This window comes from Triticum aestivum, chromosome 1D (assembly GCF_018294505.1).
Source record: "Triticum aestivum cultivar Chinese Spring chromosome 1D, IWGSC CS RefSeq v2.1, whole genome shotgun sequence".
Taxonomy (NCBI): Eukaryota; Viridiplantae; Streptophyta; class Magnoliopsida; order Poales; family Poaceae; genus Triticum; species Triticum aestivum.
Window position 1 is genome coordinate 83776308 of NC_057796.1, and position 25727 is coordinate 83802034.

General features: G+C 43.3%; 1 protein-coding gene across 1 annotated transcript; it reads left to right on the top strand.

Annotated features, from left to right (window-relative positions):
* The first annotated feature begins 23751 nt into the window (after positions 1-23751).
* On the top strand, positions 23752-24877 carry LOC123180474 (glutathione S-transferase 4). The gene is made up of 3 exons (XM_044592532.1): positions 23752-24014; positions 24110-24158; positions 24254-24877. Exons 1-3 carry the CDS (start codon positions 23862-23864, stop codon positions 24730-24732), a joined length of 681 nt encoding a protein of 226 aa, XP_044448467.1. The 5' UTR covers positions 23752-23861; the 3' UTR covers positions 24733-24877.
* Positions 24878-25727: the final 850 nt, after the last annotated feature.

Genomic DNA, 25727 nt, shown 5'->3' on the forward strand with positions numbered 1-25727 from the left:
GCTTTTCCTTTGCTCATCTTCTCCTTTATCTCTTCAATCTCCTTGTCTGTCTTCTGAGCTTCTCTGATCCTTTCCATCAAGGTAGACTGAATCTCCAATGTCGCTAAATAGCCTCTTGGGACTATCTCCAAACATAGCTCGCGAAGGTCCTCGGCTAACTCCTGAGGTAACTCTCCTGTCATGAGGGTGTTGACATGACTCTTGCGGCTCAACGCGTCTGCTACTACGTTAGCCTTTCCAGGGTGATAATGCAATCTCATATCATAATCTTTAATGAGCTCCAACCATCTCCTCTGTCTGAGATTTAACTCCTTCTGCGTGAAAATATACTTCAAACTCTTGTGATCCGTGTACACCTCACAATGGTTTCCGATGAGAAAATGTCTCCATGTCTTCAATGCATGCACCACGGCTGCTAATTCCAAATCATGCGTAGCATAATTCTTCTCATGGGGTTTAAGTTGTCGTGAAGCATATGACACAACTCTTCCTTCCTGCATAAGCACTGCTCCAAGTCCTCGACGAGAAGCGTCGCAATAAACTTCATAGTCCTTGCGTTGATCTGGCAGAATCAACACTGGTGAGGTAACCAATCGTTTCTTCAACTCTTGGAAACTAGCTTCACATTCCTCAGTCCAATTGAATTTGGTGTCCTTCTTCAATAGCTCAGTCATGGGCTTAGCAATCTTCGAGAAATTCTCGATGAATCTCCGGTAGTATCCTGCAAGTCCAAGAAAACTCCGGATTTCTCCAACTGTCGTGGGTGATTCCCAACTTGTCACTGTGTCAACCTTGGCAGGGTCTACTGCTATTCCTTCTCCAGAAATAACATGTCCAAGGAATCCAACTTCCTTCAGCCAAAATTCACACTTGCTGAACTTGGCGTATAACTGATGTTCTCTGAGCTTCTCAAGTACCAATCGTAAATGCTCCTCATGCTCTTCTTCATCCTTGGAAAAGATTAAAATATCATCAATGAACACCACGACGAACTTATCCAAAAACTCCATAAACACTTTGTTCATCAGGTTCATGAAATAGGCAGGTGCGTTAGTCAGTCCAAATGACATAACGGTATACTCATACAATCCATATCTGGTGGTAAAAGCCGTCTTGGGTATATCCTGCTCTCGAATCTTTAACTGATGGTATCCTGATCGTAGATCGATCTTGGAAAATACTTTAGCTCCTTGTAGGCGGTCAAACAAATCATTGATCATCGGCAGTGGGTACTTGTTTTTGATGGTCACTTCATTCAATCCTCGGTAATCAACAACCATCCTCAGCGATCCATCTTTCTTCTCCACTAGAAGTACTGGTGATCCCCAAGGTGACGAACTTGGGCGAATATAGCCTTTATCCAGTAACTCCTTGATCTGCTTCTTAATTTCCTCCAAATCCTTTGCGGGCATCCTGTACGGTCTCTTAGATATTGGCCCTGTGCCTGGCAAAAGTTCAATCAAGAACTCAATGTCTCTATCTGGTGGCATGCCTGGCAACTCTTCTGGAAATACATCCGGATAATCCTTCACCACTGGTACTTCCTCCTGTACAACTCCTGATAAGGAATTTACTTGAGTCCTCTTCGGCATATGCCGGGATACATACTTGATCCTTTTTCCTTCCGGGGTGGTAAGCAAAATCGTCTTGCTGGCACAATCGATGTTTCCTCCATACAACGATAGCCAATCCATTCCCAAAATCACATCCAAACCTTGCGATTCCAAAACAATGAGGTCTGAGGGGAAAACATGCCTACCAATGGCCAATGGTATCTGAAAACATCCTTGGGTTGCCATATACTCTGCTCCTGGCGAGGTTACTAACATAGGGGTTTTGAGAACTTGGGTGGACATCTTAAACTTATTCACGAATCCCCTTGATATGTATGAATGCGATGCACCAGTATCGAAAAGAACGGTTGCAGTAAATGACTTAACCAAAAACTTACCTATTACTGCATCAGGCTGAGCTTCAACCTCCTCCACGCTCACGTGGTTCACATGTCCTTTGTTGAACGGGTTCGGCTTCTTCCCAGAGCTTCCATTGCCATTTCCATTTTGGGCTTCAGGACAATCAGTTGCATAATGTCCAGTCTTCTGGCACTTGAAACAAGTAATGTGACTTAGATCCCTCTTGGTTGGGGTAGATGGGTTGGTGCGGTTCTGTCCGTTGCCTCCTCCATTCCCATTACCATTCTTGGAGCCATTATGGTTGTGCGAACTACCTCCTCCATGGGTATGCTGAAACTGTCCTCCCGGCTTCGGGGTAAATCGTGGCTTCTGCTGGGCTCCAGAATTGTACTTCCCTTGTCCATACTTCCTCTTGCGGTTTTCAATCTGCTGTTGCTTCCCTTCAATCATGAGAGCTCTATCTACCAGCTCCTGGTAGTTGTTGAAGGTTGCTACCATCAACTGCATACTCAGTTCATCATTCAGCCCTTCCAAAAATTTCTCCTGCTTGGCAGCATCTGTAGCAACGTCATCTGGTGCATAACGTGCTAGCTTACTGAAATCCTCCACATACTGGCCTACGGTGCGTCCTCCTTGGCGTAGGTTGCGAAACTCACGCTTCTTCATAGCCATAGCTCCTGCTGAAACATGAGCTGTACGGAAAGCTTGCTGAAACTGGTCCCATGTGACAGTGTCAATAGGGTGCGTGGCTGTATAATTCTCCCACCATGATGCTGCGGGTCCATCAAGCTGATGTGCGGCAAAACGCACTCTTTCCGCATCTGTGCATCCTGCAGTGGTCAACTCCCTTCCAACTTTGCGGAGCCAATCATCTGCTACAATCGGCTCGGTGCTACTGGAAAACACCGGCGGGTTTAGCCTTAAGAAACGGGCTAAGTGATCAACAGGTGGTGGTGGCGGTGGGTTGTTGTTGTTGTTGTTGCCTTGGTTCTGCACTAACACTTGCATCAGGGCATTCTGTTGCTGAATCAACTGGGTGATCTCTGGCGGGAAAACAAATCCGGTGTCGCGTCTCGGAGGCATCTGATAGGTTTAGAAAAGATGAGAGTTAAGAATAGAATGAGGTCTAGAGAGAAAACACTACCCATATGCTCATGAGACAAATCAATCAATATCACTCAATCAATTCAAACAAGGCAAAACAATCGATCTAACTAGCGTTACAAAGTGCTTGAACTATACTATTAAATGGGGGAAAACTACTACTGATATGGTGGTCTACTAGAAATTCTGATCCGTTGAAGACTCCATGATGTCTGCTCCAGCTTCATCAACCAAGTCGTCTTCACTTGGTTCCGAGTCGGTGTCGTCGATGATGATGTAGTTATCCGGACAAGTGCATTCGTCGACTTCTGCTTTTGGCACTGGATTTCCCATGAATACTCCAATCTTCTCCTCCAGGTCGTCATTCTTCCCTACTAGTGCGTTGATTTCCTCCAAATAATCTTCGCGTGTAGCCTTGAGTTCTTCTTGGAGCTCCTTGATCTTCGTTAATGCCTTCTTCAGTTCTTCCTTGTCCGTGCACATCTGGTTCTCCTGGCGACGAATATGTTGGTTCTGCTCCTGGATGAAAGCTGCAATAGATCCATCCTTCTTGGTTCTGATCATCTCCCATTGTGCGTCTCGGCGTCCACAAATTTGGTAAATTGTATCCTTAAGCTCCTGGTGGTAGACTTCTCCAATGCGTCCCATGGCGATGTGTGCGGCCATGCTCTTCCCTAAACTCCAGGTTGGTGCTTCGAAAACCAATCTTATGGTTCAACTGGCACAAACGTCCTTCCTGGAATGATAACTTGAATCTTCCAGCTCTCCTCTTCAGGTAATGTGGCGTTGTAGGTTCCGGTGATGCTTGGTATTCCTATGTTCAAGTACTTGGTGACTTCCTTCAAGTGTCGACCAAACGGCGTGTCTTCATCTGGTTGCATGAACTTGCTCCTTGCATTCGCCATTCCTAAAAGAGTAGAAAAGGGAGAGGGGTCAGAAATGAGAAGAGAGAAGCTTTCTAGGGCTTAAGCTTAGTGGTCGTGTCCTACAGTCAGCGTGTGCTCTGATACCAACTTTGTAGCGACCAGACCTCAAATGGTCTGTGCTGCTGTGCACCAGTGTCATCCCTGGATCAGTAATGCTGACACGCACAGTACAAATGGAGGATTTATAACAGAGTAGCAATCACACACTTATTACATCGAATATCTCCAAAGAGATTAAGTATGATAAACATGGCTTAAGGCCATCTAATAACGATAACAGCGGAAGACTTGGAAGATAAGTGAGTCCATCAACTCCAGCGGCATCACTGAGTATAAGACCACGACCTAAGGCACCTTACTCGTCGTCTGAAAAGTCTGCAACATGAAACGTTGCAGCCCGAAAACGGGTCAGCACATAGAATATGCTGGCAATGTAACACATAGAGAGTAATGAACAATAATAATGCTATACTACATGCATATATGGCTGGTGGAAAGCTCTATGGTTACAGTTTTGCGAAAAGCCAATTTTATCCTACTTCAAAGGAATAAATTTTATTTAACTATCATGGTGGTTGTGAAACATTGAGAAGGTACCTCCAACTCAATCCCAATTAAGTGTCATCATTAACCCAACAAAATTAATTAAAGTAACATAGTGATGAGATTCAAATGATAATCCAGGTACTAGATACTCAAGTTGTCCATAACCGGGGACACGGCTAACCATGATTAGTTTGTACACTCTGCAGAGGTTTGCGCACTTTTCCCCACAAGACTCGATCGCCTCCGCTTGATTCTCGCACTACATGATGTTTGAGAAACGGATGACCGAGACACAGTCTTTCAGAAACAATCACTCTTTACTCTGGATGGACCGGTACACCTACTTTCCCCTACATCTGCTAGCCCACCTCTTCAAGAGATCTTGTAACCTACTCAACTATGCTAGAGCCCATAATAGCTTGTGGCTGCACACGGAAGTTTCTAGCATGAATAATCTTATGATCCCTTTGAGCCTGGGTGGCGGACCTTATAAAATCAGACAACACTGGGTTCTCCAGGTGCCTCAATCCACCCAGATGTGAGTTTTAGTTGCCACCTTAAGTTGAACCATTAATAAACATCTCACATCTGTCATGAATATCACTCAAACCCAATCCACGTCTACGAGCATAGCATGGCAATAATAATAGCAACGTAGAAGTAACTCCCAAGGGTTTGATAAGAAAACAGGTAATAGGTACTACCTCAACTACTTCCCAATACCCACAATTTATTTAGATCCTAACCATGCAATTGTTTGAGGAAAAGATCTAATGCAATAAAACTGGGTATGAAAAGTATGATCAAAGTGTTACTTGCCTTGCTGATGATCCGCAAAACCTAACGAGTCGAAGTAACAAGCGGCACACTCCGGGTACTCTATCGCAAACAAACAAGCATACAATCAGTACTCATCTAATGCACAGGTAAAACTCGAATGAAAGATCCAACCAGAAAGTTCAACTTAAGAACTCCGGTTTGCAAAAAGAATCAACTCGAAAGAAGCAACGAAAGTCAAACTGCGAAAGAAAGAAGCTTCGTTTACTAATCTGGATCTAGGTCAAATTTTACTGTAGCAAAAACTTGTTTGAGTAGGTTAAACGGAAAGAGAATTTCGAGACGAAACTCTAGGCGCTTGAATCGCCTGATTCCGATAAACGAGCGAGAAGTTAAACAGAAACAAAGATTCGATCAGAAATCGAATCTGAGATAATCGCAGAAAAATCCGATGAAAAAGAAAAACGGACGAACGGTTAAAGAACGGACGTTCGTTAACAGAGAAAAACCGACGAACGCGTTCGTTAAAACGAACGGTTCGGTGAACGCTCGCAAAATAATAAAACCGAAAAAAAACCGATCTAGGGTTTTTTTAAAAAAAACAAAGGTTTTTTTTTACAAAAACCGGCAACGAACGAGCGGGGCAGCGAGGCAGTACCTCGTCGGGCAGTGCTCCGGCGGGGCTCCGGGCGCGGCGGGGGTGCGGGGAGGGCGAGGAGGCAAGGGGCGGCGAGGGGCGCGGCTCCGGCGACGAACGGCGGCGGCGGCGACTCGGCTTCCGGCGGCGGCGGCGAGGGCAAGGCGGGCGGCGGCGGCGAACGAGATGAGGGAGAGAGAGAGGGGGGTATAAATAGGAGGGAGGGGGAGCTCGGCTTGGAGGAGGGGGCGGTCGGGCGGCGTGCGGCGGCGGGACTCGGCTCCCGTGCGCGAGGAGGACGACGCGCGGGCGGGCCGGCGGCCTGGCGCGGCTGGGCTTGGCCCAGCGCGGACGCGCGCGTTTTTTTTTTAAAGTTCCGCGGAAAATAATACGTAGAAACATAAATGAAAGTCAGAAAAATATAAAGTAAATTTTCCCCGTCTAGTTAGAAAATCTAGAATAGGGTGAACATTTTTTTAACACAAAATAAATATTTTGAAAACATGTAATATTTTTAATGCAATAAAAATTGCAAATAAAATCCAAATAAATTCCAATAAATGATTTTAACATTTTACCTCCAGTATTTCAATTGTTTTGGAGAAGTCATATTTTCTCCTCTCGTTCATTTTAGAATGAAATATTTTTCCGGAGAGAAAATAATTAAAACCAAAATCCTCGTCTTATTATTTGATGAAAATCAAATATGAAAATTCGAGAAAAATCCCCAACTCTCTCCGAGGGTCCTTGAGTTGCTTAGGATTTATCGAGGATTTGTCAACATGCAATAAAACATGATATGCAATGATGATCTATGTATAACATACCAAATTGAAAATTTGGGATGTTACATTCTTGCAATAGGAGAAGTGCTTAGCTTTGGGTTCAATCTTGCGGTGTCCTTTCCCAGTGACAGTAGGGGCAGCAAGGCACGTATTGTATTGTTGCCATCGAGGATAACAAGATGGGGTTTATATCATATTGCATGAGTTTATCCCTCTACATCATGTCATCTTGCTTAAAGCGTTACTCTGTTCTTATGAACTTAATACTCTAGATCCATGTTGGATAGCGGTCGATGTGTGGAGTAATAGTAGTAGATGCGGGCAGGAGTCGGTCTACTTGTCTCGGACGTGATGCCTATATACATGATCCTAGATATTCTCATAACTATGCTCAATTCTGTCAATTGCTCAACAGTAATTAGTTCACCCACCGTAATACTTATGCTCATGAGAGAAGCCACTAGTGAAACATATGGCCCCCGGGTCTATTTTCTATCATATTAATCTTCCAACAACAAGCTATTTCATTGCCTTTTATTTTGCTTTTATTTTACTTTGCATCTCTATCATAAAAATACCAAAACTATTATCTTATCATATCTATTAGATCTCACTCTCGTAAGTGACCGTGAAGGGATTGACAACCCCTTTATTGCATTGGTTGCGAGGATTTATTTGTTTGTGTAGGTGCGAGGGACTTGTGCGTGGCCTCCTACTGGATTGATACCTTGGTTCTCAAAAACTGAGGGAAATACTTACGCTACTTTGCTGCATCACCCTTTCCTCTTCAAGGGAAAACCAACGCAGTGCTCAAGAGGTAGCAAAAAGGATTTCTGGCGCCGTTGCCAGGCAGGTGTGCACAAAGTCAAGTCAAGATTTGGACTCCCGACAACTAGCCATTTCTGGCGCCTTTGCCGGGGAGTCTACGCAAAAGTCAACATACCAAGTACCCATCACAAACCCTTAGCTCCCGCAATACATTATTTGCCATTTGCCTCTTGTTTTCCTCTCCCCCACTTCACCCTTGCCGTTTTATTCGCCCTCTCTTTTCCGTTCGCCTTTTCCTCGCTCGCTTCTTGTTTGCTCGTGTGTTGGATTGCTTGTTTGTCACGATGGCTCAAGATAATACTAAATTATGTGACTTTACCAATACCAACAATAATGATTTTCTTAGCACTCCGATTGCTCCTCTTACCGATACTGAATCTTGTGAAATCAATGCTGCTTTGTTGAATCTTGTCATGAAAGATCAATTCGCCAGCCTTCCTAGTGAAGATGCCGCTACCCATCTAAATAGCTTTGTTGATTTGTGTGATATGCAAAAGAAGAAAGATGTGGATAATGATATTGTTAAATTGGAACTATTTCCTTTTTCGCTTAGAGATCGTGCTAAAGCTTGGTTTTCGTCTTTGCCTAAAAATAGTATTGATTCTTGGAATAAGTGCAAAGATGCTTTTATCTCTAAGTATTTTCCTCCCGCTAAAATAATCTCTCTTAGAAACGATATTATGAATTTTAAGCAACTTGATCATGAACATGTTGCACAAGCTTGGGAGAGGATGAAATTAATGATACGTAATTGCCCTACAAATGGTTTAAATTTATCGATGATCATACAAAAAATTTATGCCGGATTGAAATTTGCTTCTAGAAATCTTTTAGATTCGGCCGCGGGAGGCACTTTTATGGAAATCACTTTAGGAGAAGCCACTAAACTCCTAGATAATATTATGGTTAATTATTCTCAATGGCACACTGAAAGATCTACTAATAAAAAACTGCATGCGATAGAAGAAATTAATGTTTTGAATGGAAAGATGGATGAACTTATGAAATTATTTGCTACTAAGAGTGTTTCTTCTGATCCTAATGATATGCCTTTGTCTACTTTGATTGAGAATAATACTGAATCTATGGATGTGAATTTTGTTGGTAGGAATAATTTTGGTAACAACGCGTATAGAGGAAACTTTAATCCTAGGCCGTACCCTAGTAATTCCTCTAATAATTATGGTAATTCCTACAACAATTCTTATGGAAATTTTAATAAGATGCCTTCTGAATTTGAGACTAGTGTTAAAGAATTTATGAATTCGCAAAAGAATTTCAATGCTTTGCTTGAAGAAAAGTTGCTTAAAGTTGATGAATTGGCTAGGAACGTTGATAGAATTTCTCTTGATGTTGTTTCTTTGAAACTTAGATCTATTCCTCCTAAGCATGATATCAATGAGTCTCTCAAAGCCATGAGAATTTCCATGGATGAGTGTAAAGAAAGAACCTCTAGGATGCGAGCTAAGAAAGATTGCTTTGTGAAAGCGTGTTCTTCTAATTTCTATGAAAATAAAGATGAAGATCTAAATGTTATTGATGTGTCCCCTATTAACTCTTTGTTTTGCAATATGAATCTTGATAATGATGGGACTAAATATGATCTACCTTTACCTAGAAGGCGTTCCGAAAATTCTAAGTTTTTAGATCTTGATGCAAAAATTGGTAAAAGTGGGATTGAAGAGATCAAAACTCTAGATATTAATGAACCCACTATTTTTGATTTAAAGGAATTTAATTATGATAATTGCTCTTTGATAGATTGTATTTCCTTGTTGCAATCCGTGCTACATTCTCCACATGCTTATAGTCAACATAAAGCTTTTACTAGACATATTGTTCATGCTTTGATGCAATCTTATGAAGAAAAACTTGAGTTGGAAGTTTCTATCCCTAGAAAACTTTATGATGAGTGGGAACCTACTATTAAAATTAAAATTCAAGATCATGAATGCTATGCTTTGTGTGATTTGGGTGCTAGTGTTTCCATGATTCCAAAGACTTTGTGTGATTTATTAGGTTTCCGTGATTTTGATGATTGCTCTCTAAACTTGCACCTTGCGGATTCCACTATTAAGAAACCTATGGGAAGAATTAATGATGTTCTTATTATTGCAAATAGGAATTATGGGCCCGTAGATTTTATTGTCCTTGATATAGATTGCAATCCTTCATGTCCTATTTTTCTTGGTAGACCTTTCCTTACAACGATTGGTGCAATTATTGATATGAAGGAAGGAAATATTAGATTCCAATTTCCGTTAAGGAAAGGCATGGAACATTTTCCTAGAAAGAAAATAAAATTACCATATGAATCCATCATGAGAGCCACTTATGGATTGCCTACCAAAGATGGCAACACCTAGATCTATCCTTACTTTTATGCCTAGCTGGGGGCGTTAAACGATAGCGCTTGTTGGGAGGCAACCAAATTTTATTTTTTAGTTTTTTTAGTTTTTGCTTCTGTTTAGGAATAAATATTTGATCTAGCCTCTGGTTAGATGTGTTTTTATGTTTTAATTAGTGTTTGTGCCAAGTTAAACCTATAGGATCTTCTTGGATGATAGTTATTTGATCTTGCTGGAAATTGCAGAAACTTTCTGTTCATGAGAATAATTGTTAAAAATCACCAGAACGTGATAAAATATTGATTCCAATTTATTCTGATCAATAAAAAAATTGTCTAGGTCTTCCTATTTTGGCTGAATTTTTGGAGTTCCAGAAGTTTGCGTTAGTTACAGATTACTATAGACTGTTCTGTTTTTGACAGATTCTGTTTTTCGTGTGTTGTTTGCTTATTTTGATGAATCTATGGCTAGTAAAATAGTTTATAAACCATAGAGAAGTTGGAATACAGTAGGTTTAACACCAATATAAATAAAGAATGAGTTCATTACAGTACCTTGAAGTGGTGTTTTCTTTTCTTTCGCTAACGGAGCTCACGAGATTTTCTGTTAAGTTTTGTGTTGTGAAGTTTTCAAGTTTTGGGTAAAAGATTTGATGGATTATGGAACAAGGAGTGGCAAGAGCCTAAGCTTGGGGATGCCCATGGCACCCCAAGATAATCCAAGGACACCAAAAAGCCAAAGCTTGGGGATGCCCCGGAAGGCATCCCCTCTTTCGTCTACTTCCATCGGTAACTTACTTGGAGCTATATTTTTATTCACCACATGATATGTGTTTTGCTTGGAGGGTCTTGTATTATTTGAGTCTTTGATTTTTAGTTTACCACAATCATCTTTGCTGTACACACCTTTTGATGAGAGACACACATGATTCGGAATTGATTAGAATACTCTATGTGCTTCACTTATATCTTTTGAGCTATATAGTTTTTGCTCTAGTGCTTCACTTATATCTTTTAGAGCACGGTGGTGGATTTGTTTTATAGAAAATATTGTTCTCTCATGCTTCACTTATATTATTTTGAGAGTCTTAAATAGCATGGTAATTTGCTTAATCCTAATATGCTAGGTATTCAAGACTAGTAAAAACTATCTTATGAGTGTGTTGAATACTAAGAGAAGTTTGATGCTTGATGATTGTATTGAGATATGGAGGTAGTGATATTAAAGTTGTGCTAGTTGAGTAGTTGTGAATTTTAGAAATACTTGTGTTGAAGTTTGCAAGTCCCGTAGCATGCACGTATGGTAAACGTTATCCAACAAATTTGAAACATGATGTGTTCTTTGATTGTCCTCCTTATGAGTGGCGGTCGGGGGCGAGCGATGGTCTTTTCCTACCAATCTATCCCCCTAGGAGCATGCGCGTAGTGCTTGGTTTTTGATGACTTGTAGATTTTTGCAATAAGTATGTGAGTTCTTTATAACTAATGTTGAGTCCATGGATTATACGCACTCTTACCCTTCCATCATTGCTAGCCTCTTCGGTACCGTGCATTTCCCTTTCTCACATTGAGAGTTGGTGCAAACTTCGTCGGTGCATCCAAACCCCATGATATGATACGCTCTTTCACACATAAACCTCCTTATATCTTCCTCAAAACAGCCACCATACCTACCTATTATGGCATTTCCATAGCCATTTCGAGATATATTGCCATGCAACTTTCCACCGTTCCGTTTATCATGACACGTTCATCATTGTCATATTGCTTTGCATGATCATGTAGTTGACATAGTATTTGTGGCAAAGCCACCATTCATAATTCTTTCATACATGTCACTCTTGATTCATCGCATATCCCGGTACACCGCCGGAGGCATTCATATAGAGTCATACTTTGTTCTAGTATCGAGTTGTAATCATTGAGTTGTAAATAGATAGAAGTGTGATGATCATCATTTTTAGAGCATTGTCCCAAGTGAGGAAAAAAATAAAAAATAAAAAAGAGAAAGGCCATAAAAAAGAGAAGAATGCCCAAAAAATGAGAGAAAAAGAGAGAAGGGACAATGTTACTATCCTTTTACCACACTTGTGCTTCAAAGTAGCACCATAATCTTCATGATAGAGAGTCTCTTGTTTTGTCACTTTCATATACTAGTGGGAATTTTTCATTATAGAACTTGGCTTGTATATTCCAACAATGGGCTTCCTCAAATGCCCTAGGTCTTCGTGAGCAAGCAAGTTGGATGCACACCCACTTAGTTTCTTTTGAGCTTTCATACATTTATAGCTCTAGTGCATCCTCCTTGCATTAACATCAATCAATGGGCATCTCCATAGCTCATTGATTAGCCGCGTTGATATGAGACTTTCTCCTTTTTTGTCTTCTCCACATAACCCCCATCATTATATTCTATTCCACCCATAGTGCTATATCCATGGCTCACGCTCATGTATTGCGTAAAGGTTGAAAAAGTTTGAGATTACTAAAGTATGAAACAATTGCTTGGCTTGTAATCGGGGTTGTGCATGATGAGAGCATTCTTGTGTGACGAAAATGGAGCATGACCAAACTATATGATTTTGTAGGGATGAACTTTCTTTGGCCATGTTATTTTGAGAGGACATAATTGCTTAGTTAGTATGCTTGAAGTATTATTACTTTTATGTCAATATGAACTTTTATCTTGAATCTTTCGGATCTGAATATTCATACCACAATTAAGAAGAATTACATTGAAAATATGCCAAGTAGCATTCCACATCAAAAATTCTGTTTTTATCATTTACCTACTCGAGGACGAGCAGGAATTAAGCTTGGGGATGCTTGATATGTCTCCAACGTATCTATAATTTTTGATTGTTCCATGCTATATTATATTCTATTTTGGACATTAATGGGCTTTATTATACACTTCTATATTATTTTTGGGACTAACCTATTAACCGGAGGCCGAGCCCAGAATTGCTGTTTTTTGCCTATTTTAGAGTTTCGCAGAAAAAGAATATCAAACGGAGTCCAAACGGAATGAAACCTTCAAGAAAGTGATTTTCGGAACGAACGTGATCCAGAGGACTTGGACCCTACGTCAAGACATCAACCAGGAAGGCACGAGGTAGGGGGGCGCGCCTCCCCCCCAGGGCGCGCCCTCCACCCTCGTGGGCCCCATGTTGCTCCACCGACGTACTTCTTCCTCCTATATATACCTACGTACCCCCAAACTACCAGATACGGAGCCAAAAACCTAATTCCATCACCGCAACCTTCTGTACCCGTGAGATTCCATCTTGGGGCCTTTTCCGGAGCTCCGCCGGAGGGGGCATCGATCATGGAGGGCTTCTACATCAACACCATAGCCTCTCCGATGATGTGTGAGTAGTTTACCTCAAACCTTCGGGTCCATAGTTATTAGCTAGATGGCTTCTTCTCTCTTTTTGGATCTCAATACAATGTTCTCCCCCTCTCTCATGGAGATCTATTCGATGTAATCTTATTTTGCTGTGTGTTTGTTGAGACCGGTGAATTGTGGGTTTATGATCAAGTTTATCTATGAACAATATTTGAATCTTCTCTGAATTCTTTTATGTATGATTGGTTATCTATGCAAGTCTCTTCGAATTATCAGTTTGGTTTGGCCTACTAGATTGATCTTTCTTGCAATAGGAGAAGTTCTTAGCTTTGGATTCAATCTTGCGGTGTCCTTTCCCAGTGACAGTAGGGGCAGCAAGGCACGTATTGTATTGTTGCCATCGAGGATAACAAGATGGGGTTTATATCATATTGCATGAGTTTATCCCTCTACATCATGTCATCTTGCTTAAAGCATTACTCTGTTCTTATGAACTTAATACTCTAGATGCATGCTGGATAGCGGTCGATGTGTGGAGTAATAGTAGTAGATGCAGGCAGGAGTCGGTCTACTTGTCTCGGACGTGATGCCTATATACATGATCATACCTAGATATTCTCATAACTATGCTCAATTCTGTCAATTGCTCAACAGTAATTAGTTCACCCACCGTAATACTTATGCTCATGAGAGAAGCCACTAGTGAAACATATGGCCCCCGGGTCTATTTTCTATCATATTAATCTTCCAACAACAAGCTATTTCATTGCCTTTTATTTTGCTTTTATTTTACTTTGCATCTCTATCATAAAAATACCAAAACTATTATCTTATCATATCTATCAGATCTCACTCTCGTAAGTGACCGTGAAGGGATTGACAACCCCTTTATTGCGTTGGTTGCGAGGATTTATTTGTTTGTGTAGGTGCGAGGGACTTGTGCGTGGCCTCCTACTGGATTGATACCTTGGTTCTCAAAAACTGAGGGAAATACTTACGCTACTTTGCTGCATCACCCTTTCCTCTTCAAGGGAAAACCAACGCAGTGCTCAAGAGGTAGCAAAAAGGATTTCTGGCGCCGTTGTCGGGCAGGTGTGCACAAAGTCAAGTCAAGATTTGGACTCCCGACAACTAGCCATTTCTGGCGCCTTTGCCGGGGAGTCTACGCAAAAGTCAACATACCAAGTACCCATCACAAACCCTTATCTCCCGCAATACATTATTTGCCATTTGCCTCTTGTTTTCCTCTCCCCCACTTCACCCTTGCCGTTTTATTCGCCCTCTCTTTTCCGTTCGCCTTTTCCTCGCTCGCTTCTTGTTTGCTTGTGTGTTGGATTGCTTGTTTGTCACGATGGCTCAAGATAATACTAAATTATGTGACTTTACCAATACCAACAATAATGATTCTCTTAGCACTCCGATTGCTCCTCTTACCGATACTGAATCTTGTGAAATCAATGCTGCTTTATTGAATCTTGTCATGAAAGATCAATTCGCCGGCCTTCCTAGTGAAGATGTCGCTACCCATCTAAATAGCTTCGTTGATTTGTGTGATATGCAAAAGAAGAAAGATGTGGATAATGATATTGTTAAATTGGAACTATTTCCTTTTTCGCTTAGAGATCGTGCTAAAGCTTGGTTTTCGTCTTATGCTCATGAGAGAAGCCACTAGTGAAACCTATGGCCCCCGGGTCTATTTTCTATCATATTAATCTTCCAACAACAAGCTATTTCCATTGCCTTTTATTTTGCTTTTATTTTACTTCGCATCTCTATCATATCTTATCATCTCTATCAGATCTCACTCTCGTAAGTGACCGTGAAGGGATTGACAACCCCTTTATTGCGTTGGTTGCGAGGATTTATTTGTTTGTGTAGGTGCGTGGGACTTGTGCGTGGCCTCCTACTGGATTGATACCTTGGTTCTCAAAAACTGAGGGAAATACTTACGCTACTTTGCTGCATCACCCTTTCCTCTTCAAGGGAAAACCAACGCAGTGCTCAAGAGGTAGCAAAAAGGATTTCTGGCCCCGTTGCCAGGCAGGTGTGCACAAAGTCAAGTCAAGATTTGGACTCCCGACAACTAGCCATTTCTGGCGCCTTTGCCGGGGAGTCTACGCAAAAGTCAACATACCAAGTACCCATCACAAACCCTTATCTCCCGCAATACATTATTTGCCATTTGCCTCTTGTTTTCCTCTCCCCCACTTCACCCTTGCCGTTTTATTCGCCCTCTCTTTTCCGTTCGCCTTTTCCTCGCTCGCTTCTTGTTTGCTCGTGTGTTGGATTGCTTGTTTGTCACGATGGCTCAAGATAATACTAAATTATGTGACTTTACCAATACCAACAATAATGATTTTCTTAGCACTCCGATTGCTCCTCTTACCGATACTGAATCTTGTGAAATCAATGCTGCTTTGTTGAATCTTGTCATGAAAGATCAATTCGCCGGCCTTCCTAGTGAAGATGCCGCTACCCATCTAAATAGCTTCGTTGATTTGTGTGATATGCAAAAGAAGAAAGATGTGGATAATGATATTGTTAAATTGGAACTATTTCCTTTTTCGCTTAGAGATCGTGCTAAAGCTTGGTTTTCGTCTTATGCTCATGAGAGAAGCCACTAGTGAAACCTATGGCCCCCGGGTCTATTTTCTATCACATTAATCTTCCAACAACAAGCTATTTCCATTGCCTTTTATTTTGCTTTTATTTTACTTCGCATCTCTATCATATCTTATCATCTCTATCAGATCTCACTCTCGTAAGTGACCCTGAAGGGATTGACAACCCCTTTATTGCGTTGGTTGCAAGGATTTATTTGTTTGTGTAGGTGCGTGGGACTTGTGCGTGGCCTCCTATTGGATTGATACCTTGGTTCTCAAAAACCGAGGGAAATACTTACGTTACTTTGTTGCATCACCCTTTCCTCTTCAAGGGAAAAACCAACGCGGTGCTCAAGAGGTAGCAGGTACGTGGACACACTCTCCCCGCTCGTTTCTATGCATCTCCTAGATAGATCTTGCGTGACCGTAGGATTTTTTTTTGAAATACTGCGTTCCCCAACAGAGACATCATAGATCGCACCATATCTAACAAAGTGCGGTTACGACGTTCGGACACACCATTACGCTGTGGTGTTCCGGGTGGCGTGAGTTGCGAAACTATTCCGCATTGTTTCAAATGAAGACCAAACTCATAACTCAAATATTCACCTCCACGATCAGATCATAGAAACTTTATTTTCTTGTTATGATGATTTTCCACTTCACTCTGAAATTCTTTGAACTTTTCAAATATTTCAGACTTATGTTTCATCAAGTAGATATACCCATACCTTCTCAAATCATCTGTGAAGGTTAGAAAATAACGATACCCGCTGCGAGCCTCAACACTCATTGGACCGCATACATCAGTATGTATTATTTGCAACAAGTCTGTAGCTCGCTCCATTGTTCCGGAGAACGGAGTCTTAGTCATCTTGCCCATGAGGTATGGTTCGCAAGTATCAAATGATTCATAATCAAGTGATTCCAAAAGTCCATCAGCATGGAGTTTCTTCATGCGCTTTACACCAATATGACCTAAAGGGCAGTGCCACAAGTAAGTTGCACTATCATTATTAAACTTATATCTTTTGGCTTCAACACTATGAATATGTGTATCACTACTATCGAGATTCAATAAAAATAGACCACTCATCAAGGGTGCATGACCATAAAATATATTACTCATATAAATAGAACAACTATTATTCTCTGATTTAAATGAATAACCGTCTCGCATCAAACAAGATCTAGATATAATGTTCATGCTTAACGCTGGCACCAAATAACAATTATTCAGGTCTAAAACTAATCCCGAAGGTAGATGTAGAGGTAGTGTGCCGACGGCGATCACATCGACTTTGGAACCATTTCCCACGCGCATCGTCACCTCGTCCTTAGCCAATCTTCGCTTAATCCGTAGCCCCTGTTTCGAGTAGCAAATATGAGAAACAGAACCAGTATCAAATACCCAGGCACTACTGCGAGCATTAGTAAGGTACACATCAATAACATGTATATCAAATATACCTTTCACTTTGCCATCCTTCTTATCCGCCAAATACTTGGGGCAGTTCCGCTTCCAGTGACCAGTCCCTTTGCAGTAGAAGCACTCAGTCTCAGGCTTAGGTCGAGACTTGGGTTTCTTCACTTGAGTAGCAACTTGCTTGCCGTTCTTCTTGAAGTTCCCCTTCTTCCCTTTGCCCTTTTTCTTGAAACTAGTGGTCTTGTTAACCATCAACACTTGATGCTCCTTCTTGATTTCTACCTCCGCAGCCTTTAGCATTGCGAAGAGCTCAGGAATTGTCTTATCCATCCCTTACATATTATAGTTCATCACGAAGCTTTTGTAGCTTGGTGGTAGTGATTGAAGAACTCTGTCAATGACACTATCATCAGGAAGTTTAACTCCCAATTGAGTCAAGTGGTTGTGGTACCCAGACATTCTGAGTATATGTTCACTGACAGAACTATTCTCCTCCATTTTGCAGCTGTAGAACTTATTGGAGACTTCATATCTCTCAATCCAGGCATTTGCTTGAAATATTAACTTCAACTCCTGAAACATCTCATATGCTCCATGACGTTCAAAACGTCGTTGAAGTCCCGGTTCTAAGCCGTAAAGCATGGCACACTGAACTATCGAGTAGTCATCAACACGCGACTGCCAGGCATTCACAATGTCTGCAGTTGCCGACGCGGGTGGTACACCTAGCGGTGCTTCCAAGACATGATTCTTCTATGCAGCAATGAGGATAATCCTCAAGTTACGGACCCACTCCGTGTAGTTGCTACCATCATCTTTCAACTTAGCTTTCTCTAGGAACGCATTAAAATTCAACGGAAACAGTAGCACGGGCCATTTATCTACAACAACATAGACATGCAAAATACTATCAGGTACTAAGTTCATGATAAATTAAAGTTCAATTAATCATATTACTTAAGAACTCCCACTTAGATAGACATCCCTCTAATAATCTAAGTGATCACGTGATCCATATCAACTAAACCATGTCCGATCATCACGTGAGATGGAGTAGTTTTCAATGATGAACATCACTATGTTGATCATATCTACTATATGATTCACGCTCGACCTTTCGGTCTCAGTGTTCCGAGGCCATATCTGCATATGTTAGGCTCATCAAGTTTAACCCGAGTATTTTGCGTGTGCAAAACTGGCTTTCACCCGTTGTATGTGAACGTAGAGCTTATCACACCCGATCATCACGTGGCGTCTCGGCATGACGAACTGTCGCAATGGTGCATACTCAGGGAGAACACTTGTACCTTGAAATTTAGTGAGAGATCATCTTATAATGCTACCGTCGTACTAAGCAAAATAAGATGCATAAAGGATAAACATCACATGCAATCAATATAAGTGATATGATATGGCCATCATCATCTTGTGCCTTTGATCTCCATCTCCAAAGCACCGTCATGATCACCATCGTCACCGGCTTGACACCTTGATCTCCATCGAAGCATCGTTGTAGTCTCGCCAACTATTGCTTCCACGACTATCGCTACTGCTTAGTGATAAAGTAAAGCAATTATATGGCGATTGCATTTCATACAATAAAGCGACAACCATATGGCTCCTGCCAGTTACCGATAACTGCTACAAAACATGATCATCTCATACAACAATTTATATATCATCACGTCTTGACCATATCACATCACAGCAAGCCCTGCAAAAACAAGTTAGACGTCCTCTACTTTGTTGTTGCAAGTTTTACATGGCTGCTACGGGCTTAGCAAGAACCGTTCTTACCTACGCATCAAAACCACAACGATTTTTCGTCAAGTGTGTTGTTTTAACCTTCAATAAGGACCGGGCGTAGTCACACTCGATTCAACTAAAGTTGGAGAAACAGACACCCACTAGCCACCTGTGTGCGAAGCACGGCGGTAGAACCAGTCTCATGAATGCGGTCATGTAATGTCGGTCTGGGCCGCTTCATCCAACAATACCGCCGAATCAAAGTATGACATGTTGGTAAGCAGTATGTCTATTATCGCCCACAACTCTTTGTGTTCTACTCGTGCATATAACATCTACGCATAGACCTGGCTCAGATGCCACTGTTGGGGAACGTAGTATTTCAAAATTTTCCTACGATCACGCAAGATCTATCTAGGAGAAGCATAGCAACGAGCGGGGAGAGTGTGTCCACGTACCCTCATAGACCGAAAGCGGAAGCGTTAAGTAACGCGGTTGATGTAGTCGAACGTCTTCGCGATCCAACCGATCAAGTACCAAACGCACGGCACCTCCGCGATCTGCACACGTTCAGCTCAGTGACGTCCCTCGAACTCTAGATCCAGCTGAGGCTGAGGGAGAGTCCCGTCAGCACGAAAGCGTGGTGACAGTGATGATGAAGTTACCGGTGCAGGGCTTCGCCTAAGCACTACGACGATATGACCGAGGTGTAAAACTGTGGAGGGGGGCACCACACACGGCTAAAGATTAACTTGTGTCTATGGGGTGCCACCTCCCCCGTATATAAAGGAGGGAGGAGGGGAGGGCCGGCCGGCCCCTAGGGCGCGCCCCAAGAGGGGAATCCTACTAGGACTCCAAGTCCTAGTAGGAATCCACCAAGAGGGAGAGAGGGGGAAGGAAGGAAGAGGGGGAAGGGAAGGAAAGGGGGCGCCGCCCCCTTCCCCTAGTCCAATTCGGACCCAAGGGGGAGGGCGCGGCCAGCCCCTCCCGTCCCTTCTTATCTTCCCACTAAGGCCCATAGAGGCCTATTAGTTCTCCTGGGGGTTCCGGTAACCCCATCCGGCACTCCGGTTTTATCCGAAACTCTCTGGAACACTTCCGGTGTTCGAACAACATGGTCCAATATATCAATCTTTATGTCTCGACCATTTCGAGACTTCTCGTCATGTCCGCGATCTCATCCGGAACTCCGAACAACCTTCGGTACATCAAATCACATAAACTCATAATACCAATCATCATCGAATGTTAAGCGTGCGGACCCTACGGATTCGAGAACTATGTAGACATGACCGAGACACTTCTCTGGTCAATAACCAACAGTGGAACCTGGATGCTCATATTGGTTCCTACATATTCTACGAAGACCTTTATCGGTCAAACCGCATAACAACATACGTTGTTCCCTTTGTCATCGGTATGTTACTTGCCCGAGATTCGATCGTCGGTATCATCATACCTAGTTCAATCTCGTTACCGGCAAGTCTCTTTACTCGTTCCGTAATGCATCATCCCGCAACTAACTCATTAGTCACATTGCTTGCAAGGCTTATAGTGATGTGCATTACCGAGAGGGCCCAGAGATACCTCTCCGACAATCGGAGTGACAAATCCTAATCTCGATCTATGCCAACTCAACAAACACCATCGGAGACACCTGTAGAGCATCTTTATAATCACCCAGTTACGTTGTGATGTTTGATAGAACACTAAGTGTTCCTCCAGTATTCGGGAGTTGCATAATCTCATAGTCAGAGGAACATGTATAAGTCATGATGAAAGCAATAGCAACAAACTAAACGATCATAATGCTAAGCTAACGGATGGGTCTTGTCCATCACATCATTCTCTAATGATGTGATCCCGTTCATCAAATGACAACACATGTCTATGGCTAGGAAACATAACCATCTTTGATAAACAAGCTAGTCAAGTAGAGGCATACTAGGGACACTCTATTTGTCTATGTATTCACACATGTACTAAGTTTCTGGTTAATACAATTCTAGCATGAATAATAAACATTTATCATGATATAAGGAAATGTAAATAACAACTTTATTATTGCCTCTAGGGCACATTTCCTTCACCCTCTTCACCGACTGTATGGCCCGTACTCTGGCATCTGCTCCTTCTTGGGTTGCTTCTAGCCGCGGGCGCGGGGCTTGGCAGCCATGTGGTCGACCAAGGAGGTGGGGGCGGCGATGTTTGGCGCGTCTTCCATGGCGACATGGCGGGAGTGTTTTGGAAGAGAAGGGGGAAATGGGGGTGGATGTGCCACGGTGTGGTGGGCCATGGGGAGGACAGGGGTGGGCGTCGCCCGCGTCCGTGTCGTGTCTGCGCCAACGAAAACCCGGCCCAAATTTGGGCCGGGAATGGATCGCGGGCGGACAAAAAGCGGGCATCCGTCTGTTTGTGTCGACGCATTGTGCCGTGGTTTGCGTCCGTCTCGACCTAAACGGACACACGCGGACAGAATGCGTAGGGGAGTTGGAGTTGCTATAGTGGCGGTTAGATGAAATCACAAACCAACGCACAAATCGTTGTCTTCCACACAGTTCTCCCCTTGGGAGCACAGTAAAAGTACCAGAAAAAACAATCACTGCTCTGGTGCAGCCAGCTCACTCCCGGTTGTAGCTCCGCCTACAACTCCTAGCATGCCAGGCTCCCAGCTCCACCAGCTCGTGGTTGTAGCACCCATCCCGACTTTGACACCCTAGCGGCTCCACCCCGTCGTCGGTTGCAACTCCACCAGGTCGCGGTTTCAGCACGCATCCCCCACGTGTTGACGGCCTCGCAACTCCGGCCGGCATGGTTGCAGCTTTGCCCATCGTCGGTTGCAAAGTTCCCCTCACCATGCATGGTTGCAGCATGGTTGTTTTTGTTTGCTGCTCAAGTCCCCATCGGTTGCAGCTCTAGTCGGCGACACTCCCAACATCTCACTACGCTGGTTGCAACTTGTCGTAGCAAGGTTGTAGCATCCCCATGGTGCAGCTGTATCTCGGGAGTACCACTGGTTGCAGCTCGTCATAGCAAGGTTGCAACATCCACATGGCTCCAGCACACCGCCTTTTGCAGCTTTGCATGGCCATCATGTTGTAGAAGCACAACCGCGTGCCAGTTCCAGCATCGCCATATGTCAGTTCTAGCATCACCCACCCTCGTGTCGATTACATCACAGCCGGTTGCTACCTCTCGTCGCCCAACGCAGCATCACCTCTGCCGCGCGGTGGGGTGGCTGCCCCGGCTCGCAACAGCCTCACATCATAGCAGTGGTCGTTTGCGCTGGGGGGAGGGGTTGGATCGGATATGCGCCCTATGACGTGCGGAAGGTAGGAGTTCTGTGGCGGAGCTGTGGATTTGGTGTGTGGCTCACCGGGGGAGTAGAGATTTTTGTGCGTCGGCCGAGGGGAACAAGAGAGAGAGAGCGCTGAGAGATGGGAGGTTCAGGGCGAGCAGGGCGAAGGGAACGAGGCACGTGCATGACGGAAAAATGATAACGCGAGGGAGGTGTGGTGGTCGGTGCGTGGGCCCCACGACACAACATGGCGAGTGTGGGAGCGGCCGTCACATGCGCCAGATCGGCTGCCCAAATTAAGAGGGTGTTTGTTTCCAGGGACTTAAAAAAGTCCCTATAAGTCCCATCTAAACCAAACAGGAGGGACTTATAGGAACTTAAAGTGGGCATTTGGGATTTATGAAATAAGACTCTCAAGGAGAGTCTTATAGGGACTTCTAGTTGTAATATGGTCTTTTAGTCCATGTCAAGTCCCAGGAACCAAACAGGTAGGGACTTTTTAGTGACTTGAGACTTATAAGTTGGGACTAAAAAAAGTCCTAAGACTTACGAACCAAACAGGGCCTAAGACATTACCCTTAACGCAAACCAACCTGTGGTTGGATGGTTAGGAGGACTCTTATATCCCAGCCCACCGGAGTTTAAATCCTAGTGCTCGCATTTATCCTGAATTTATTTCAGTATTTCCGGCGATACGCGTTCAGTGGGAGGAGACATTCCCGCCGACTACGAGGCGCCTACGATGTTTTCGTAAAATCTCAAAATGACAATGCCAGCTCAGTATTTCGAAGCTGCTCATAGGCGTAGGGTGCGCGTGTGTGCGTTCATAGGGATGAATGTATGCGCGTATATATGAGCTCTTGCGTTTGTACTATGTTAAAAAAAGACATTACCCTTAACAACTTTGGTGGACCTCAGATAAAAATCAGGATGGACAAATTTATTTAGAAGGTAATGCAATGTCCATATCAGGATGAACAAATTTATTTAGAAGGCAATGCAGTATCCATAATCCAACTCTGGCAACGATTTGGAGAACTTAACTATATATGAAGTCGCAATTCCTTTGGCAGGAAGGAAGCTCGAATTATGAAACAAGTCAAGAACAAAAAGAAAATTTCGCTAGTTAGACCATAACCACACCAAATCTTCCCAGCGACCAGGCCATGAGAAGAGTATAGTATATCTACACCATTTGGAGTGAAAAAAGCAAATCCCGTCGAGGACTACTATTTGGTTATATTATGGACAAAGTCGTAATTCCTTGGGCGTGAAGGAAGCTCGATTCATGAATCAAGTCAAAGACAATAAGAAATTATCACTTGGTTGACCATAACCACACCAAATCTTGTTGAGATCAGATCACAAAAATGGTATAGTAGAGTCTGTACTATTTTCTGGTATTATCTTCCTTGCAATCACGCCGATCACATGTAATATAAGTCGGGTTGGTCAAGGTCTGCTTAAGCATGCACTAATCAGCACTAAAAAGTAAAAACAGAGCTGCTTAATTGAAGCTCTCTCTCTCTGTGTGTATCAGAGAGAAGCTGTGTGGGTGTGTGAGAGGGAGAGAGAGATGGGCGGTGCCGTGAAGGTGTACGGGGTGGCGGCGTCGCCGTTCGTCGCGACGGTGCTGCTGTGCCTGGAGGAGGTCGGCGCCGACTACGAGCTCCTCCCCCTCGACATGGCTGCGCGGGAGCAGAGGACCGAGCCCTACCTCTCTCGGAACGTATGTAGAAACAGAGACAGTTTATACTTTGATTGAGTATGTTTCTATCTCGCTCCATTTTTTTATGCAAGTCTTCATACGGTTCAATCTCGCAGCCTTTCGGCAAGATCCCAGCGTTGGAGGACGGGGAGCTGACTCTCTTCGGTAATGAAATTCACACACTGATCACGAATCAATCCATAGCATACAAACTCTGATTAGATTTTCAATTGATCCACACACCGGTAATATGATCTCAGAATCGCGCGCGATTTCTCGGTACGTGCTCCGCAAGTTCGGAGGCGCCAGCGCCACCGATCTTCTAGGAGAATCCAGCCTCGAGGAATCAGCCATGGTGGACGTGTGGATGGAGGTGGAGGCCCACCAGTACCAGCCGGCCATCGCCAACGTCGTCCGGCAGTGCATCATCCTGCCGTTCATCGGCGGCGCGCGCGACCAGGCCGTCGTCGACGAGTACGTCGGGAAGCTGGAGAAGGTCCTCAACGTGTACGAGGCGCGGCTGTCGAGCTCACCGTACCTCGCCGGGGACTTCTTCAGCCTCGCCGACCTCGTCCACTTCGGCTTCACCTACTGCCTGGTGGCCGGCACCGAGTACGGGGCTCTGCTGGAGTCGCGCGCGAGCGTCCTGGCGTGGTGGGGGCGGATCATGACCAGACCCTCGGTGAAGAAGGTGGCGCCGCTAATCCACCTCGGACTGAAGCTATCTTCGTCAGCTTAAATTGAATATCGTACATTCAGTTTATATATGCATTTCAGTTGGGTTTTACTACTATTATTTTTCATGTCTAGGACACGTTGAGAAATAAATGTGTGTTCCTAAGTAGTACTCCCTATTTAAAGAAAAATATATAAACGCTTTTATATTTTTTTGTGGAGGAAGTACTACATATAAATAAGACCAGCGAAAAAAATGAGGTGCACTAAACTCATCGTCGAGTCTGGCAGTATGATGGCGTTGGATGCTATCTCTCATCCAAATGCTTAATTCGGACTGATGTTTCAATCATTACAAGCCATGGAGTTTGCTAGCATCTGTCTTGTCCACTATAGCAGAGAAGCAAATCGGTCCACCTTCTTCATCGACATAGGTATAGTTTTGGTCTCATATGGCTTTACTATTGCCGAATTGTCGGGTTTATTTTACATACTTTGTCAGACGGTTCTTTTTGTGGCTGCGTGCATCTTAGCTATGCAGAGACCGGGTGTCGCTCAACATGATTTGTATCCGCTTGATGCTATATTTTAAGATAATAAAAGTGTCCTTTATAAAAAAAAAGCATTAACAAGTCTGAATCTTGAAAATCCAATGTCCCTGGCTTTATTCTTCATTATTATGTAAACGACCTTGCTATTATTTAATGAATAAAGTTGTTATGATCAAAACTATATATAAATAAGACTAGAAAAAAGTTCATGTGTTGCAACGGATAAAAAAAACACGTCCCTAACTCAATAACCATGATTCAAGACTCCAATAGGTCAACTTCCTTTATTTCAATATGACATGCCATGTGTGCTGCCGCTTATCCTTCTTTCCACCCTTGCCGATGGTGGCCTCAATGCTCACACAATAATAATATATTTGAATATAGTCAATCCTAAGTCATCTCTCTCGGCATAAGATGGGAAATCTGCTTTGTTTTCCACCCCGCAAGGTTTTACCAAGGCATGCATGTGTGGCCATTGATGATTTCTGTCGTTCCAATTCCAGTA

Bases quoted from the DNA above. Each gene is read 5' to 3' on its own strand.
- LOC123180474 (XM_044592532.1), top strand. From the start codon at position 23,862: ATGGGCGGTGCCGTGAAGGTGTACGGGGTGGCGGCGTCGCCGTTCGTC. The intron at 24,015-24,109 runs GTATGTAGAAAC...TCAATCTCGCAG, and splicing joins AGCCCTACCTCTCTCGGAAC to CCTTTCGGCAAGATCCCAGC. The intron at 24,159-24,253 runs GTAATGAAATTC...ATATGATCTCAG, and splicing joins CGGGGAGCTGACTCTCTTCG to AATCGCGCGCGATTTCTCGG.